Source organism: Microcaecilia unicolor, chromosome 13, assembly GCF_901765095.1.
Source record: "Microcaecilia unicolor chromosome 13, aMicUni1.1, whole genome shotgun sequence".
Classification (NCBI taxonomy): Eukaryota; Metazoa; Chordata; class Amphibia; order Gymnophiona; family Siphonopidae; genus Microcaecilia; species Microcaecilia unicolor.
Window position 1 is genome coordinate 72934025 of NC_044043.1, and position 19243 is coordinate 72953267.

A 19243-nucleotide genomic window follows, 5' to 3' on the forward strand; every position below is an offset into this window, starting at 1 on the left:
ACTTAGCTGGTCTAGGAGTGCAAGGAGTCACTGTTGAAACTACCAGGTGTATACAGGGGGCAGCTCTTTAACTTGGTGACTCACTTGAAGCACCTCAATGCCAGAGAATGTAGTAAAAGTAGTTAGCTTAGCAGGATTTAAAAAAAGTTTGGATAATTTCCTAAAAGAAAAGTCCATAAGCCATTATTAAGATGGCCTTGAGAAATCCACTGCTCAGTTCTAGAATAAGCAGCATAAAATCTGTTTTACTGTTCTTGGATCTTGTCAGGTACTTGTGACCTGGATTGGCCACTGTTGGAAACAGTATACTGGGCTTCATGGACCTTCGTTCTATCCCAGTATGACAACACTTATGTTCTTAATTGGTGCCTAACTTTTGGCAACTCCACTGCCAGAAAGCACTTGGATCACAAATACCTGTCACTTCTCTTCAACACATCAACAGTTACCTTCAAAATTCTTTTGCACCATGGCAGGGTGTGACTTAGTCAGTTCTGACTGGAGCAGACTGTTAGGATTTTGAGATGAACTTTGTAAACTCTAATAAAACAATTCAACTGAAATCATAAGACAACCCATGTTAATTGGTAACTAGCTCTCACTTTAGCCCTACCCTGCAAAGTAAAGAGTTTAGTGAAGGAAGAATCATCGTCCACTGTTTCTGCATTTTTGGCCAAAAACCTGAACCTGGATTTTAGGTCGGTTTCCACTGGAGCAGCGGCACAGGGCAGGAAGAAGTGGAGTTCATTCCTGCCCCCGAAGAGGCCACTAGACCACCAGTGCTTCCTAAGGTTGATCAGGTGGTGAGTAATCGTGGCGGGGGGGGGGGGGGGGGGCTGAGTTTCGTTTCAGCCGAAAATGCCTGAATCTGAATATCGAGTCGCTTTTGGTGCCGAAACCGAAATTTGAATTGATGCTTGCTTTATCCTGCCTCCTGTGAACCCATCATTCAAAATACTAGCATCTGACCCCAAGTGACACATCAAAATGCGCCATTAGGGGTGAGTCTACTGAATAAGGCATTAAGTAGTACCTTATTTGTTAGGCTGACCCCTAGTAGTGCACTGGGAAGCACCGCTAGCATTCACACACTGCCATTTTGAATGATGGCGGCACTAGAGACAGGAGTGAGTGGGCATCATTCCTGCCTTTTCACTCTTGGAGGTGGATGGGGAGTGTCTGGGGGCAGAGGGAGTCACTAGATTACTGGGATTTATTTTTTAATGTTGGGGCAGGTGGTCTACAGACTACCAGGGTTTTTCGTGTATTATTATTTGTGATTTATTATTTGTTACATTTGTATCCCACATTTTCCCACCTATTTGCAGGCTCAATGTGGCTTACATAGTACCGTGACGGCGTTCGCCAAGTCCGGTATAAACAGTTACATAGTGATGTTATGGTAGAACAAGGTTCATGTGGAACAGACACACCAGGGGTCCACTAGACTACCAGGACTTACTTTTGAGGCAGGGGCAAGTGGTGAATCAGATCCGAGGGAGGGAATGGGGGCATTGGACTACCAGTGTTAATTTTGGTATGTTGGAGGTGGGATGGCAAAGGGAAAGAGAGGGGATGCAGATCTGGTGAGTTGAGCCAATCTCCACTGATGTGCTGACAGGACGGTGGCTGTTTTAGCAACGAGTGGCAGATTACTACGGCAGTGTGCACTGGTTTTTTTTCTGACAGTGCACACTTTTTAACGCAGCAGTAATTTGCACGCTCATTGCTTCTTGCATTGAGACATTTGCAGAAAGCTTGCATTAGAAGCCATGAACTCAGTCATCAGCGAATGGCTCTAGTGTACGGCTTTCTGCAATGGCCCCTTAGGCAGGCACTTACTTTCGTAGATTAGGGACTCTGTTTACTAAGGTGAGCTAGCATGTTTTAGCGCATGTTAAAAATTAGCATGCACTAACCGTGTAGACGCCCACAGGAACATTATGGGCATCTACATGGTTAGTGTGAGCTAAAAACACTAGCGCACCTCTATCAAGGCTTAGTAAATAGGGCCCTAGGAGTACTGTATGGTAAACCCTATTTCATTTAAGACTTTACTCTCGCTTCACCACACCTGCAACTCTTTTGTGCTTGTCTCCTACTCTCTTGAGTTTCAACCCCACTTTTGCCTTCACTGCTTCCATTAGGAGGTTTTTCTACCCCCTTCTCCATGAAGAAATACTTTCTTATGTTTTTCCGGAGTCTGTCCCCACTAATTATGGGCTTATTAGTACTAAAATGAGTTGAAAGAAACTAGAGATGGAAGCAGAGGTGGAAATGTTTCCTGATTTATTGTTAACGCACCCTAAACTTACAAACACATCGTCACATGCCAAATGTTGAAGAAAAGTGGAAATTTTAATGAGTGGAAAAAAATCCCTACCATTTAATATAAAACTTATGAGTATAATTTCAACAGTTCCTTTTGAGCCACACACACCTATAACGTCCTTCACACTGATGTCCAGAATGTCCACTTCACTTGTCATATATTTATGATGAAATCACAAGAGCTGAACATATAATTTTGTACTTCTCTATAATGTCACCTTTTACTGTTAGTTGTGCTGTGGCAGTCGCTGGATACTTCAGCTAAAATAAAAAACAAAGAAAAGAATATGTATATATATAATTCATTAAGAAATGTATTAAGATATGTTAAAAATAAGAGACAGAGCAATTTAACCCTGCATATCTCTTCCCTCCCATTGGTACCTCACTTCCAATAAGAAAGCAGGGTGTCAGAATGGTTCGTAACTGTATGGTCCAGCTTATCCATCCGATTTTCCTTGCTAGGATTGGTAACATATTAAGCAGCTTAGGCATAACCATACAGGGTACTGCTGCAACGAAAAATCCCCAGACTAACTCTGTTCCTGGAAGATAAGCCGGACTGGCTGCAGCATCTCCTCTTCCCCTCCCTCACTCCCCAGTCCCGCCGGCAGTAGCGGCATGAATGGTGTGCCACGTTGCTTTCCCATGCTGCTGCTTTCAGCCATATTTGTTCACAGCACTGTAAAGTAGTTCGAGCACCAATGCTGGACCTTCCTCTACAGGCCCTCGCTCGGGTTGTGCTCTCTGCCTGACAGGAATTGCATCACTGGAGCATGCTTTGGAGCAGGTGCAGCTTTATGTGGAAGCTTTTACTTATCTAATATAATAAAACGCACCGTGAACGTTCTAATGAGGACAACGTTCTGAAGTCACTCAAACATTTCTTAGGGTTCGTGGATTCGTGGTGTGAAGCCAGCCAGGCTGCCAGCCGTCTCTGCCCCGCCCTCGCGTCAAACGTCATGACGTCCAGGGCAAACGTCATGACGTCGACGGCGCAAAAAAAAACGCAGCGTCAGGGAAGGAGGCGGCGCTCCCGACGTCTCTAGCCTTCCCTTCGCTGTGTTCCGCCTTCTTCTGACGTCAAGGATGACGTCAGAAGAAGGCGGAACACAACGAAGGGAAGGCTAGACGTCGGGAGCGCCGCCTCCTTCCCTGACGCTGCGCTGCCGGAACCGCCGCCACGGAGGTAAATTAAAAAAAAAAAAAAAGGGATGTAGGGGGAAGAGAAGAGGGTGGGCAGTTGAACAATGGGAGCGGGAGGGCAGAGGAGAAACGACAGCAAGGATGCGAAGGGGGGGGAAGAAGGGGGCGGGACATGCTGGGACATGGGAGACAGAAGAGCATGGATGCGAGGGGGGGTCATGGAAGGGAGAGAGGGGAATTGCTGGAAAAGGATGAATGGAGGGGGCAGGGGACAGAGAAGCATGGATGGGCATGGATTGAGATGGCAGGGCTCAGGGAGAGAGGGGAATTGCTGGAAAAGGATGAATGGAGGGGGCAGGGGACAGAGAAGCATGGATGGGCATGGATTGAGATGGCAGGGCTCAGGGAGAGAGGGGAATTGCTGGAAAAGGATGAATGGAGGGGGCAGGGGACAGATGGGCATGGATTAGGAGGGCAAGGCTCACACTCTCTCTCTCATATACAATGTCTTTCTGACTCTCACTCTCACACACTCTGTCTCACAATGTATCACATTCACTCTCTATGTGCCACACAGTCACTCACACACTCGCTTGGTCTCATACACTCACTCTCACAGAGAATCTGTGTCTCACACACACTCTCTCTCTCGCACACACACACGCACTCTCACACTGTGTCTCACATACACACTTGCACACACTCTCATTCTCACACACACACTCTCACAAACACACTCACACCCAGACTCACTCTCTCTCTCACACACCCACACTCACACTTTCACTCTGACTCTCACATAGTCACTCTCACATACACTCTCCCAAACATACACACTCCGAGGAAAACCTTGCTAGCGCCCGTTTCATTTGTGTCAGAAACGGGCCTTTTTTACTAGTATTTTATAAAGCCACAAATACACATAGGTTACCTTTGTCAAATAGGTGCACTATAAGCACTTATGTACATTCAGAGCCCTGGCCACCTGTTATAAACTTAGTGGGACATCACAATATAAGGGAAGATGAAAATCCACTGGATGTGAAAATGGCAGGCTGAAGGCTGGAAAGGGAGCAGTTGTTGAGAACTGTGACTGACTCAGGATAGGGTATCAAAATATATCTTTATACATCCAGAAAAAAGGGACCCCCTTTTCCAAATAAACCGAAAACGTCCTACTGCAGCAGAAACTTCTGCCTGAAATTTGAGACATTTCTGAGTACTTCATTTTTCAACAGGATGGAGCTCCGGGGTATCGAGCTTGCAAAACAGTTGAGTTCTTAATTAATGAAACCCGGCGTTGAAGACTTTGCGAATGTATCAAGGTTGAAGGAGGACATTTTGAACACAAATTATGAATTCTCCCATTATACTAATGTATTTTCAAAGGTCGTATTAAATGTTTAAACAAGCTGTGACCTTGTACACCAGAGATCAGTGTATGAGAGGCTATTAATGTGTAGGGTGGGGTAGGGGGGGAGGGGGGGAGGGGGAGGACAGGGAGCATACAGTTCCCTGAGTTACTGATATAGCTAATTGACCAGTAAAGCTTGGCCAGAAACTTTGGAAAATGTGACCATCTCTCTGGGAAAAGGCGATTCAAGTAGCGGATCCAAAATGTTGAGAATAGCTGATTTTTCATGTCATGGGTCCATAAGCAGCCTGCAAAAGTTACATGTTTGACTTCTGTAACTTTTTTTTTTTTTAATTTTATCACACAAAAGGATGGGGTTTGCACTCTTGTATTACAAATTGTTTGCGCTAACAGAATTCATTAAAACCTCTTTTTTTTTGTTTTTGATGACTTTAGCCACTTTTTCCCAGAGATGGTCACAAATGGTCTATTTTAGATGGACTGATTTCCTACGGTCTCACATACATCAAATCCAGCAGGTGGCACCCAAGAAACGCTGATGGCTTTTCTTTGCCCAGGCTCCACCATTCCTTTTACAGGCTCAGCACTGAATCCATTGTGGTTTAAGAGTGGCAGATTTTCCAAGGTAAATTCTACAGACTACAAAAGAGAAGTAAAATGCAAGAGATAAGTAAATGGTACAATCCAAAGTAATTTTGGAAATGGACTAGCTTCCTCTCAGAACCCATTTCCCCTAATTCTATAAATTAGCATGTAAAGTTGGGTGTGCAAGTTACAGAATAAAGTCAGTTGCAAGCATACCTTAATTCAAAATTGAAGTTAATGGCCAATTACTGGCCTTAATTGGTGCTACTTGGAACCAATTAACTGTTATGCAAATAACTGTCCTTAATCGCCATCCTATAAGTTACACGCTCAAATTCCAGAGCGCGCAACCTGAAGGGGAGGCGTGGACCTGGAAGGGGCATGAGCAGGTCAAGGCATATCAGGCATGAAAGTTATGGGATAATACTATCATTTACATGCCTGATTGCCTACAGTTAGGCGCAAGCATTCATGCCAGCCCATTGAGCTGGCGGAAATGCTCAGGCCTAAAGCTACGTGCATGAACGCACAACTGCTGCTTCAGAATTCGTGCTTAGCACGCAACATCCCAGCACCTAAATTTCAGCGATCTTTTTCAGAATTTACCCCATTGTGTGTTACTTTTCAGCAGGGCCGCCGAGAGGGGGGGACAGGGGGGACAAAAGTCCCTGGGCCCGGGCCTCCAGGGGGGGGCCCGCCGCCGCCGCTGCAGTGTGGCCCGCCCGCCTCGCTCCGGAACTAACCTTAAGCCTCCTTCTTTCACTTCGCGCAAGCAGCAGCAGGGCAGGCCACTCCTTCCTTCCGTGTCCCGCCCTCGCCTGATGTAACGTCCGCGAGGGCGGGGCACAGAAGGAAGGAGGAGAGGTCTGCCCTGCTGCTGCTTGCACGACGTGAAAGAAGGAGGCTTAAGGTTAGTTCCGGGCCTGGTAGCGGGTGGAGGGGGGGCCCGGCGACCTCGGGTGGCGGGGGGGCCCGGGGGTTGTCTTGTCCCGGGCCCGGCTCTCGGCGGCCCTGCTTTTCAGCGGCCCCACCTGTGATGGATATAAAAGTCTGTAAAATTCCTGGGTTATGCTTTTAACTGTTCCAACTTACTTTTTCTACTACTGCAGGACAAGTATTGGAGCCAATGTGAGGAATATTAAGCTCTGTTTCCTAAACAAATTTTCAAAGGGATTATGTTTAGCAGCTGCTGCAAAACATGTGTCCTCTATCATTTATTTGGATTTTGCTCACACCTTTTTCAGTAGTAGTTCAAGATGAGTTACATTCAGGTACATTGGGTATTTCTCTGTCCCTAGAGGGCTCACAATCTAATTTTGGACCTGAGGCAATGGAAGGTTAGGTAACTTGCCCAAGATCACAAGAAGCAGACGTGGGATTTGAACTGGCCACTTCTGGACGTCAAGACTGGTTCTTTAACCACTAGGCTACTCCTCCACTCCTTGAATTTTCAGCAGCACTATACCCACAGTGCTGCCAAAAATTCCTATCAGGGTAGTGCCAAAGCAGAAGGGGGGGCAGATTTAGTATGTTCTGCCTAATATTACATATATCCCCTAACTCTATAAAAGTCGTCAAAATTGTGCATACAAATTTGGACATGTGCCTAATTTGCACGCACAATTTAATTGACTAGCAAACCAATTAGTGCCAATAATTGACTTTTGAACAAGCAATTATTGGTACTAATTAAATTTAATTGGACTTTACGCATCATCCAAAAAAGGGGGTGCAGAAATGGGAGGGGCATGGACAGAATGGGGGCATTCCTAGCATTTACACGCGTTGTTGTAGAATAAGGGGAGATATGTGGCTAATTTAGGCGCAGAGATTTGCACCATGTTTCACTTAGTGGTGGTGGCAACCCGGTGAGAGCTGCTGTATTTGGGGGGGCGGGGAAGCCGGGGCCGGGAGGATGCTCTGGTGGTGGTGGTGGGGGGGGGGGGGGGGGGGGTAGAGTTTCAGTCGAATCCCAAACTTGGATTTCAGGCCATTTCAAAACTAAAAATTTGGTCAGCCTTAGCACTCACCCACCTAATTAATATGAAATTGATATTAAAGCATCTAATTTAGGGCTTTATATATCATACTTTCCTCCAGATTCTATGCACAATAAATTAGATGAGCTGTTAATCAATAATCTGCTGTTAACAAGCAATTATTGACGTTAATTAGTGGAGGAGTGGCCTAGTGGTTAGGGTGGTGGGCTTTGGTCCTGGGGAACTGGGTTCAATTCCCACTGCAGGCACAGGCAGCTCCTTGTGACTCTGGGCAAGTCACTTAACCCTCCATTGCCCCATGTAAGCCGCATTGAGCCTGCCATGAGTGGGAAAGCGCAGGGTACAAATGTAACAAAAATAAAATAGATACTATTGGAGATTCTACATGGAATGTTGCTACTATTGGAGATTCGACATGGAATGTTGCTATTCCACTAGCAACATTCCGTGTAGAAGGCTGCGCAGGCTTCTGTTTCTGTGAGTCTGACGTCCTGCACGTACGTGCAGGACGTCAGACTCACAGAAGCAGAAGCCTGCGCGGCCACATTGGTGATCTGCAAGGGCCGACTTCTACATGGAATGTTGCTGGTGGAATAGCAACATTCCATGTAGAATCTCAAACAGTAGCAAGAGTGGAGGAGTGGCCTAGTGGTTAGGGTGGTGGACTTTGGTCCTGGGGAACTGAGTTCGAGTCAGTTCCCCAGGACCACTTCGAGTCCCACTTCAAGCACAGGCAGCTCCTTGTGACTCTGGGCAAGTCACTTAACCCTCCATTGCCCCATGTAAGCCGCATTGAGCCTGCCATGAGTGGGAAAGCGCGGGGTACAAATGTAACAACAACATAATTGGCACTCATGTGGATTTGCACATGGATCTGTCTGTGCGTGACTCTATAAAGATCCACAGCCAAATCTTTTCAAGAGCAACCCAAAAAGGGGGCAGGGCTATGGGAGGCGCATTGACTAAAGATGCGCGCAGTATTAGAGAATTCCGGGGATCTGCGCCCATCTTGCATGCCAGGATTTACTCCAGATTTCAGTTGGGCCTAGAACAGTGCTGAGCTAATTTTCCCCAGCGCCTATTTTTCTGCGTCACTTACTGAATCTGGCCCTTTGTTTCTAACCAGTACTCATAAAGATTTGCACCGTGAGACAAAATGCTGATTTGCCAGACTGAACAGTGGTTAGATTTGTGATCATCGTTGCATTTACCTTCCTTCCTGATGTTTGGCTCGTTCGCACAGAGCCGATGTAAATTTCTCTAACCGCTGGTGTGATCGTGTTTTGTGTCTGAACACACTGCAGCTTCAGTAGCACAAGTTTTGCTGTTTCCTCCTGGTCTAAACAAACAAAGAATCAGCAATTTAACACAGTATAGAGGGTATTGGTAGATGTTGATAACATCTTTTTTATTTAACTTATGAAATGTATCTACTGATAATTTCTTACGGCGGAGATTCAGCATATAACTTTCATTTCATGTCTTTCTTCAGGTCTCCATGAACACAAATAGGAATAGACAGGAGGTAGACCTTGAATGATTTCCAGAAGACCATGTTCATGAGGAGTTAGCTAAAGGAAGAGTAGACAAAGCAATGGATCTGGATAGAATACATCTAAATTTGTGAAGGATCTTAGGGAAGTTCTGGCAGCTCTGCTGTCTGACCTTTTTAATGCTTCTTTAGAGTCAGCAGTGGTCCTGAAAGACTAGAGATGGGCATATCCAGCAGATAGCCAAGACCTGTCGCTTCTTCCTCTTTAACATCAGCAAAATTCGCCCTTTCCTCTCTGAACACACCACCCGAACTCTCGTCCAAGCTCTCATTACCTCTCGCCTGGACTACTGCAACTTACTCCTCACCGGCCTCCCACTTAGCCATCTATCCCCCCTTCAATCTGTTCAGAACTCTGCTGCACGTCTCATATTCCGCCAGAACCGATATACTCATATCACCCCTCTCCTCAACTCACTTCACTGGCTTCCGATCAGATACCGCATTCAATTCAAGCTTCTCCTTCTTACCTACAAATGCACTCAGTCTGCTGCCCCTCACTATCTTTCTACCCTCATCTCCCCTTACGTTCCCGCCCGTAACCTCCGTTTACAGGATAAATCCCTCCTCTCAGTACCCTTCTCCACCACCGCCAACTCCAGGCTCCGCTCATTCTGCCTCGCCTCACCCTATGCTTGGAACAACCTTCCTGAGCCCTTACGCCAAGCCCCCTCCCTGCCCGTCTTCAAGTCTTTGCTTAAAGCCCACCTCTTCAATGCTGCGTTCGGCACCTAACCCTTAACTTTCAGTGAATCCAGACTGCCCCAATTTGACTGCCCCTATCGGACCGACCGTTCACTTGTCTATTAGATTGTAAGCTCTTTGAGCAGGGACTGTCTCTGTTTGTTAAATTGCACAGCGCTGCATAACCCTAGTAGCGCTCTAGAAATGTTAAGTAGTAGTAGTAGTAGTAGTAAATGTGGTTTCTCACCACTAAAGTGAAAGGAAAGAGGAAGCTGGGACCTACAGGCAGGTCAGTCTGACCTTGGTAGTGAGTAAATGAATGGAAACACTATTGAAACGGAGGATTGTGATGTTTCTGGAATAACAGTGGTTTACAAGATCCACGGTGTTACTAAAAATAGGTCCTGTCAAATGATCTGATCAATTTCTTTCACTGGGTGGACAGAGTTGGAAAGGGGAGAGCACTAGATGTGGTGTACTTAGATTTCAGCAAGGCCTTTGGCATGGCTCCACAAAGGCAACTTATAAATAAGTTACGCACTCTTGGTATGAGCCTTAAAGTGACTGGGTCAGAAATTGCTTGAATTGGAGTTGGCAAAGTTTGCTCTGAAGAAAAAGGGATTTGCCAGTGGTGTGCTGCAGAGATTGGTTCTTGGTCCAGTTCTGCTCAACATTTTTTGGAAGCAGTATTGCAGAAAGGCTGTCAGGATATGTTTGCCTCTTTATTGACGATACCAAAATCTTCAACAGGGCAGACATCCTGGCAGGTGTGGACAACATGAGGAGGGAATCTAGTGAAGCTTGAGGAATGGTCGAAAAGTGACAGCTAAGACTGAATGCAATAAAATACAAGGTCATGCATTTGGGATGCAAAAATGCAAGAAACTGGTGAAATACTTCAGTGTATAGAAAAAGAGTAGGATCAGGGGCTGATCTTATTAAGATCATTAGATACAGTCAAACAGGTAGACAAAGAAAGGAAAAAGCCAGAAGGATGCAAAGAGAGAAATGGCCAGCAGGAAAAAAGAGGTGACAGTGTCTCTGTATAAATCTCTGAGACCTCATCTGAAGTACTATGTGCAATTCTAGAGACTGCACCTTTGAAAGTATATAAACAGGATGGAGTAGTTCCAGAGGGTAGCTACTAAAATGGTTAGAGGTCTTCCTAAAATGTACAGAGACAGACTGATCTCAATATTTATACTTCAGAAGAAAAGAGAGAGAGGAGAGATATGACACTGACTTTTAACTACCTCCAAGACATAAATTCACAGGAAATAGACCTTTTTCAACTGAAAGGAAGCTCTGGAAGGAGGAGGGCCATAAAAGAAGGTGAACAGGGACAGGGCTGCCGAGAGGGGGGGACAGGGGGGACAAAAGTCCCCAGGCCCGGGCCTCTGGGGGGGGGGGGGGGGGGGGCCGGCGGCGCTGCAGTCCGGCCCGCCCTCCGTAGCTCCCGGAACTAACCTGAAGCGCCTTCACGTTCGCATCGCAGCAAGCAGCAGCAGGCCACTCCTTCCTTCCGTGTCCCGCCCTCGCCTGACGTAACATCCGCAAGGGCGGGGCACGGAAGGAAGGAGAGGTCTGCCCTGCTGATGCTGCTGCTGCTTGCTGCGATACGAACGTGAAGGCGCTTCAGGTTAGTTCGGAGGGCCCGGCAGCGGGTGGAGGGGGGCCCGGCGACTTCGGGTGGGGAGGGGCGTGACGTGACTTCAGGTGGAGGGGGGGGGCCCGGCGACTTCGGGTGGGGGGGGCGGGGCGTGACGTGACCTCGGGTGGGGGGGGGGGGCGGTCTTGTCCCGGGCCCGGCCCCGGCTCTCGGCGGCCCTCAACAGGGATAGATTCAGGAGCAATTTAAGGAAATATTTATTTTCAAAAATGGTAGCACATAAGTGGAACCGTCTTGAAATGACGATGGTATCTGAATTAAAAAAAAAATCATGTGACAAGTACAGAGGATCTCAGAGGAATTTTCAAGTGTAGTAGTTGGTGTAGATGGGCAGACAGAACAGGCCATATGATCTTTAGCTGCTGGCATTTTCTCTGTTTTAAGAAGGGAGCTAAGTACCTTTAGTGCTGTCTTCATAGGTTGGTGTTATACTTAGAGATTCAACAGAAACGTCCAGAGGGTCACCACCTTCCACGAACATCATGTGGTTTCTTGATGCTCCTTTCAGATGGATTACATGAGCTATTTCCTGTAAGGAGCAAACATTTTACAGCTAGAACTGAAGATTATTCCAGCAAAATGTATGATTATCAAATAATAGAAGATTAACACAGTTATACCAGATCAAAGGATTCTTACGCTGCAAGAAAGTGGTGAATCACAGACAGACTTTCACCCTTTATTAAAACCTCCCAGTCCGGTTTACTAGCCATAAAAGCCTTTCCTCAGGTCTTTTCATATAAACAATATACTTGCATAATTAAGCTTCTAAGGGCGCGCTCCTTTATTTCACAGCCTGAACCCCTATCAAAAGCACCTCAAAATTACCACTAGTGGGTCTGATGCCACCATTTTGACTGAGGGAACTACCAGGGCACCGGGTGGGGGGGATCGTTCCTGCTGTCTCCTCACTAACTACTGGGAGGCCCCTAGTAGTAGGGTTACCATATTTTGTCCTCTGAAAAAGAGGACACATGTCCCACCCCCTGCCCCGCCCACACCTCACGTCACATATTCCCCTCCCCTGCCCCCCCCGTCACCTCCCCTCCCCCCACTTACTATCTACTGCCCTGGTGGTCTAGTGACCTCTTCGGGGCAGGAAAGAGCCCCCTCTTTCCTGCCCGGAGCTCTGTCCTTGCCCTGCATCCTGTTGCTGTGACGGTCTCGGGATTCAAAATGGCCACCGAGAGTTGAAGTCTCGCGAGGCCGCGTCAACTCTCGGCGGCCATTTTGAATCCCGAGACCATCACAGCAACAGAATGCAGGGCAAGGCAGGGCTCTTTCCTGCCCCAAAGAGGTCACTAAACCACCAGGGCAGTAGATAGTAAGTAAGGGGAGGAGAGGCTAGGATAGGCCCGCCCCCTGCTTGTCCAGAAATCCGGGCAAACGGGCGGACTGGCAAAACCCGTCCGGACATGTCCTCAAAAAGAGGACATGTCCGGGTAAATCCGGACGTATGGTAACACTACCTAGTAGGCACCGAGGGAATGTGGGGGGCTCAGAGTGGAAGGACCAATGGGAGGCTGTTATTTGAAAATGTATCAGGATGTGGGCGGTTAATTGAAAATGCATGGGCGGGGGGGGGGGGGGGAATCTATTATTTCTTAAGGGATTGGGTGGTATGAGGGTATTTTCCCCTAAGCACCAGTTCCTTTAAATTCCTCCTGTTGTTAATTGTCCATGAGTAATACCGCTTATGAAGTTAAACACAACTTGTGGGTTCATTCTGTATAATAATGAGCTGTTTTTGTATACGTTTCCATGCTTCAAGCTCAGAATAATTTAAAAATAAATCTCACCTACGCTGTGTCATTGTCAATAACACACATTACTGCCAAGTACCACATGTTAGCTAGCAAATAATGCACACCTTAGTAAATAGCAGAGTGAACTTTTTTGCTCTTTGATTAAGACTCATTTTGTGCAGTTTACACATAAACACAGAATGTCTTTGACTTACCTTGTTGAAGAGCTCCACCCTGAGGCAGTCGGAATAGTACAAACTCTCGTGGTCTGGGCTGAAGGTGACTGTAAAATCCTGGGTTATCCCAGGGTCAAGAATTCCTTCTACTGGAGACACACTGAACACACTTAAACCACTAAAGTTCTGCGTGCCTGTGGAAACAGTGGCCTGCGATTTGAGATTCACTACAGAATACTAACCCCACCACCAACCAGCATAGCATACAGTCAGAATAACAAGACAGTCAGAAATGGGTAAATTAATAATAACATGACACACTGTCATCATAGTACACTGCAATGGCGTAGCTACAGGTGAGTCTGGTTGGGCAGGGGCCCACTCAGTTTCGCTTCAGACCCACCCAGTGGCAGCACACCTCATGTGCAATTTTCTTCAAATCAGTCACCTTACTTTCTTACCCATCTATATGTTAAAACTTTGCCTTATCCTTCGCTATCACTTATAATGTGGGAATCCTGTTCCGAGGGAATGGATCCTCAGAAGCTTAGCTGAGATCAGGTGGCAGAGCCGGTGGTGGGAGGCGGGGCTGGTGGTTGGGAGGCGAGGATATTGCTGGGCAGACTTATACGGTCTGTCCCAGAGCCGGTGGTTGGGAGGCAGGGATAGTGCTGGGCAGACTTATACGGTCTGTGCCCTGAAAATGACAGATACAAATCAAGGTAAGGTATACACATATGAGTTTATCTTATTGGGCAAACTGGATGGACCATGCAGGTCTTTTTCTGCCGTCATCTACTATTACGTATTGTGTTGACATTGTAAATAGTATACCCGGCACCTTTTTGCTAGAAAAAACGCACTGGATATTCTGAAGTACATCTTATTGGGGGTGGGTTTGGATGTAGGTGTTTAGGCCAAGGCATGCGTGGGAGGCGGGGCTAGTGCTGGGCAGACTTCTACGGTCTGTGCCCTGAAAATGGCAGATACAAATCAAGGTCAGGTATACACATAAAGTGGCACATATGAGTTTATCTTGTTGGGCAGACTGGATAGACTGTGCAGGTCTTTTTCTGCCGTCATCTACTATGTTACTATGAATATTTTTACTGCTCTAACTGCCTATTGCTCATGTTTGATCTATTCTTACTGTACACCGCCTTGAGTGAATTCCTTCAAAAAGGCGGTAAATATATCCTAATAAATAAATAATTATAAATAAATAAAAATTAGTGTAGCTGGTAGGGATCCCCGGTCCTGCCAGCTGAAGAGTCCTCTGTGGAGTTCCCCCCTGCTGGGCAGTCTCATCCACAGAACAGTCAGAAGCATGTTTCCAGCTGCCGACGTTGGCACTCCCCCCTCCTGCGCATGCTCAGTTCAGTTGGCACCCCCGCGCATGCGTACATGGGGGATGCTGGGTGAACTGAGCATGCGGGAGGAGGGCAGTGTCAGTGTTGGCATCAGTGGCTAGATATGCACTGATGACTTTCGCGAGGGGGGGAGGGAAACAGAGAGGACTTTTCAGCTGGCGGGGCCCGAAGACTCCCCCCCAACCAAGATACTCATTTTTACTGCTCTGGGGATGGGGGAGTCACAGGTAGAGAAGGAAATGTGTGGGTTGTGCCCACCCAGTTCACCCTCAGGTCCACCCAAAAATTGAGGTCTGTCTACTCTACTGGTGCATCATATCCTATTATTTTTGTTACATTTGTACCCCGCACTTTTTCCCACTCATGGCAGGCGCAATGCAGCAGACAATGGAGGGTTAAGTGACTTGCCCAGAGTCACAAGGAGCTGCCTGTGCCGGGAATCGAACTCACTTCCTCAGTTCCCCAGGACCAAAGTCCACCACCCTAACCACTAGGCCACTCCTCCACTGTTGCTACTATTTGAGATTCTACATGGAATGTTGCTATTCCACTAGCAACATTCCATGTAGAAGTCGGCCCTTGCAGATCACCAATGTGGCCGTGCAGGCTTCTGCTTCTGTGAGTCAGAAGCCTGCACAGCCTTCTACATGGAATGTTGCTAGTGGAATAGCAACATTCCATGTAGAATCTCCAATAGTAGCAACATTCCATGTAGAATCTCCAATAGTATCTATTTTATTTTTGTTACATTTGTACCCTGCGCTTTCCCACTCATGGCAGGCTCAATGCGGCTTACGTGGGGCAATGGAGGGTTAAGTGACCTGCCCAGAGTCACAAGGAGCTGCCTGTGCCTGAAGTGGGAATTTAACTCAGTTCCTCAGTTTCCCCAGGACCAAAGTCCACCACCCTAACCACTAGGCCACTCCTCCACTCCTATTATTGTTCTTTGATCAGGTATTCCCTCCTGTCTACTTTGTCTTCCATCTCAGTTGGAACCTGTGCAGTATGCTGGCGCTTTTATTTGCTCTCACCCAGGGCTTTCTCCCTTCTTTATAGATCCTCCCACTGTTTCTAGTCTAGTCATTGCAGTATCCGTCCTGAAAGGACCTTCCAAATGGGGGAGAATTCAGTAATGGCATCCAGACTTAGGCACCAGGAACAGCCGCACTAAACTAGTATTCTGCAAAGGGCGATCTGCGCCTAACTTTGGGCGCAAGGACTTATGCCTGCTGAAACCTGGTGTAAATTCCGGTGCGCAACTAATGGCAGTTGGGCGTGTAAAAGCGAATGCTACATACCTGTAGAAGGTATTCTCCGAGGACAGCAGGCTGATTGTTCTCACTGATGGGTGACGTCCACGGCAGCCCCTCCAATCGGAAACTTCACTAGCAAAGTCCTTTGCTAGCCCTCGCGCGCCCGCGCGCACCGCGCATGCGCGGCCGTCTTCCCGCCCGAAACCGGCTCGAGCCGGCCAGTCCAGTATGTAGCAAGACAATACACTTCAAGGGAAGACACAACTCCAAAGGGGAGGCGGGCGGGTTTGTGAGAACAATCAGCCTGCTGTCCTCGGAGAATACCTTCTACAGGTATGTAGCATTCGCTTTCTCCGAGGACAAGCAGGCTGCTTGTTCTCACTGATGGGGTATCCCTAGCCCCCAGGCTCACTCAAAACAACAACATTGGTCAATTGGGCCTCGCAACGGCGAGGACATAACTGAGATTGACCTAAAAAATTTACCAACTAACTGAGAGTGTAGCCTGGAACAGAACAAACAGGGCCCTCGGGGGGTGGAGTTGGATCCTAAAGCCCAAACAGGTTCTGAAGAACTGACTGCCCGAACCGACTGTCACGTCGGGTATCCTGCTGCAGGCAGTAATGAGATGTGAATGTGTGGACAGATGACCACGTCGCAGCTTTGCAAATTTCCTCCATGGTGGCTGACTTCAAGTGGGCTACCGACGCTGCCATGGCTCTAACATTATGAGCCGTGACATGACCCTCAAGAGCCAGCCCAGCCTGGGCGTAAGTGAAGGAAATGCAATCTGCTAGCCAATTGGATATGGTGCGTTTCCCTACAGCCACTCCCCTCTTGTTGGGATCAAAAGAAACAAACAATTGGGCGGACTGTCTGTTGGGCTGTGTCCGCTCCAGATAGAAGGCCAATGCTCTCTTGCAGTCCAATGTGTGCAGCTGACGTTCAGCAGGGCAGGAATGAGGACGGGGAAAGAATGTTGGCAAGACAATTGACTGGTTCAGATGGAACTCCGACACAACCTTTGGCAGAAACTTAGGGTGAGTGCGGAGGACTACTCTGTTGTGATGAAATTTGGTGTAAGGGGCCTGGGCTACCAGGGCCTGAAGCTCACTGACTCTACGAGCCGAGGTAACTGCCACCAAGAAAATGACCTTCCAGGTCAAGTACTTCGGATGGCAGGAATTCAGTGGCTCGAAAGGAGGTTTCATCAGCTGGGTGAGAACGACATTGAGATCCCATGACACTGTAGGAGGCTTGACAGGGGGCTTTGACAAAAGCAAACCTCTCATGAAGCGAACAACTAAAGGCTGTCCTGAGATCGGCTTACCTTCCACTTGGTAATGGTATGCACTGATTGCACTAAGGTGAACCCTTACGGAGTTGGTCTTCAGACCAGACTCAGACAAGTGGAGAAGGTATTCAAGCAGGGTCTGTGTAGGACAAGAGCGAGGATCTAGGGCCTTGCTGTCACACCAGACGGCAAACCTCCTCCAATGAAAGAAGTAACTTCTCTTAGTGGAGTCTTTCCTGGAAGCAAGCAAGATGCGGGAGACACCCTCTGGCAGACCCAAAGAGGCAAAGTCTACGCCCTCAACATCCAGGCCGTGAGAGCCAGGGACTGGAGGTTGGGATGCAGAAGAGCCCCTTCGTCCTGCGTGATGAGGGTCGGAAAACACTCCAATCTCCACGGTTCTTCGGAGGATAACTCCAGAAGAAGAGGGAACCAGATCTGACGCGGCCAAAAGGGAGCAATCAGAATCATGGTGCCGCGGTCTTGCTTGAGTTTCAACAAAGTCTTCCCCACCAGAGGAATGGGAGGATAAGCATACAGCAGACCTTCCCCCCAATCCAGGAGGAAGGCATCCGACGCCAGTCTGCCGTGGGCCTGAAGCCTGGAACAGAACTGAGGGACCTTGTGGTTCACTTGAGATGCGAAGAGATCCACCAGGGGGGTGCCCCACGCCCGGAAGATCTGTCGCACCGCACGGGAATTGAGCGACCACTCGTGAGGTTGCATAATCCTGCTCAACCTGTCGGCCAGACTGTTGTTTACGCCTGCCAGATATGTGGCTTGGAGCACCATGCCTTGACGGCGAGCCCAGAGCCACATGCTGACGGCTTCCTGACACAGGGGGCGAGATCCGGTGCCCCCCTGCTTGTTGACATAGTACATGGCAACCTGATTGTCTGTCTGAATTTGGATAATTTGGTGGGACAGCCGATCTCTGAAAGCCTTCAGAGCGTTCCAGATCGCTCGCAACTCCAGAAGATTGATCTGTAGATCGCTTTCTTGGAGGGACCACCTTCCTTGGGTGTGAAGCCCATCGACATGAGCTCCCCATCCCAGGAGAGACGCATCCGTGGTCAGCACTTTTTGAGGCTGAGGAATTTGGAAGGGACGTCCCAGAGTCAAATTGGAGCAAATCGTCCACCAATACAGGGATTCGAGAAAACTCGTGGACAGGTGGATCACGTCCTCTAGACCCCCGGCGGCCTGATACCACTGGGAGGCTAGGGTCCATTGAGCAGATCTCATGTGAAGGCGGGCCATGGGAGTCACATGAACTGTGGAAGCCATGTGGCCCAGCAATCTCAACATCTGCCGAGCTGTGATCTGCTGGGACGCTCTCACCCGCGAGACGAGGGACAACAAGTTGTTGGCCCTCGCCTCTGGGAGATAGGCGCGAGCCGTCCGAGAATCCAGCAGGGCTCCGATGAATTCGAGTTTCTGCACTGGGAGAAGATGGGACTTTGGGTAATTTATCACAAACCCCAGTAGCTCCAGGAGGCAAATAGTCATCTGCATGGACTGCAGGGCTCCTGCCTCGGATGTGTTCTTCACCAGCCAATCGTCGAGATATGGGAACACGTGCACCCCCAGCCTGCGAAGCGCCGCTGCTACCACAGCTAGGCACTTTGTGAACACCCTGGGCGCAGAGGCGAGCCCAAAGGGTAGCACACAGTACTGGAAGTGGCGTGCGCCCAGCTGAAATCGCAGATACTGTCTGTGAGCTGGCAGTATCGGGATGTGTGTGTAGGCATCCTTCAAGTCCAGAGAGCATAGCCAATCGTTTTGCTGAATCATGGGGAGAAGGGTGCCCAGGGAAAGCATCCTGAACTTTTCTTTTACGAGATATTTGTTCAGGGCCCTTAGGTCTAGGATGGGACGCATCCCCCCTGTTTTCTTTTCCACAAGGAAGTACCTGGAATAGAACCCCAGCCCTTCTTGCCCGGATGGCACGGGCTCGACCGCATTGGCGCTGAGAAGGGCGGAGAGTTCCTCTGCAAGTACCTGCTTGTGCTGGAAGCTGTAGGACTGAGCTCCCGGTGGACAATTTGGAGGTTGAGAGGCCA

At 48.3% G+C, this 19243-nt stretch overlaps 1 protein-coding gene across 2 annotated transcripts in view; it reads right to left on the reverse strand.

The window, feature by feature from the left end:
- Positions 1-2043: 2043 nt before the first annotated feature.
- CFAP74 (cilia and flagella associated protein 74) overlaps positions 2044-19243 on the reverse strand; it is a 119138-nt gene continuing 101938 nt past the window's right edge. For both annotated transcript variants that reach the window (XM_030186085.1, XM_030186084.1), the window contains exons 34-38: positions 13303-13457; positions 11742-11871; positions 8649-8776; positions 5357-5491; positions 2044-2592 (exon numbers count right to left, since the gene is read on the reverse strand). In XM_030186085.1, coding sequence (XP_030041945.1) covers positions 2494-2592; positions 5357-5491; positions 8649-8776; positions 11742-11871; positions 13303-13457 — 647 coding nt within the window. In that variant the 3' untranslated portion in view covers positions 2044-2493. The remainder of the gene's footprint in view (positions 2593-5356; positions 5492-8648; positions 8777-11741; positions 11872-13302; positions 13458-19243) is intronic.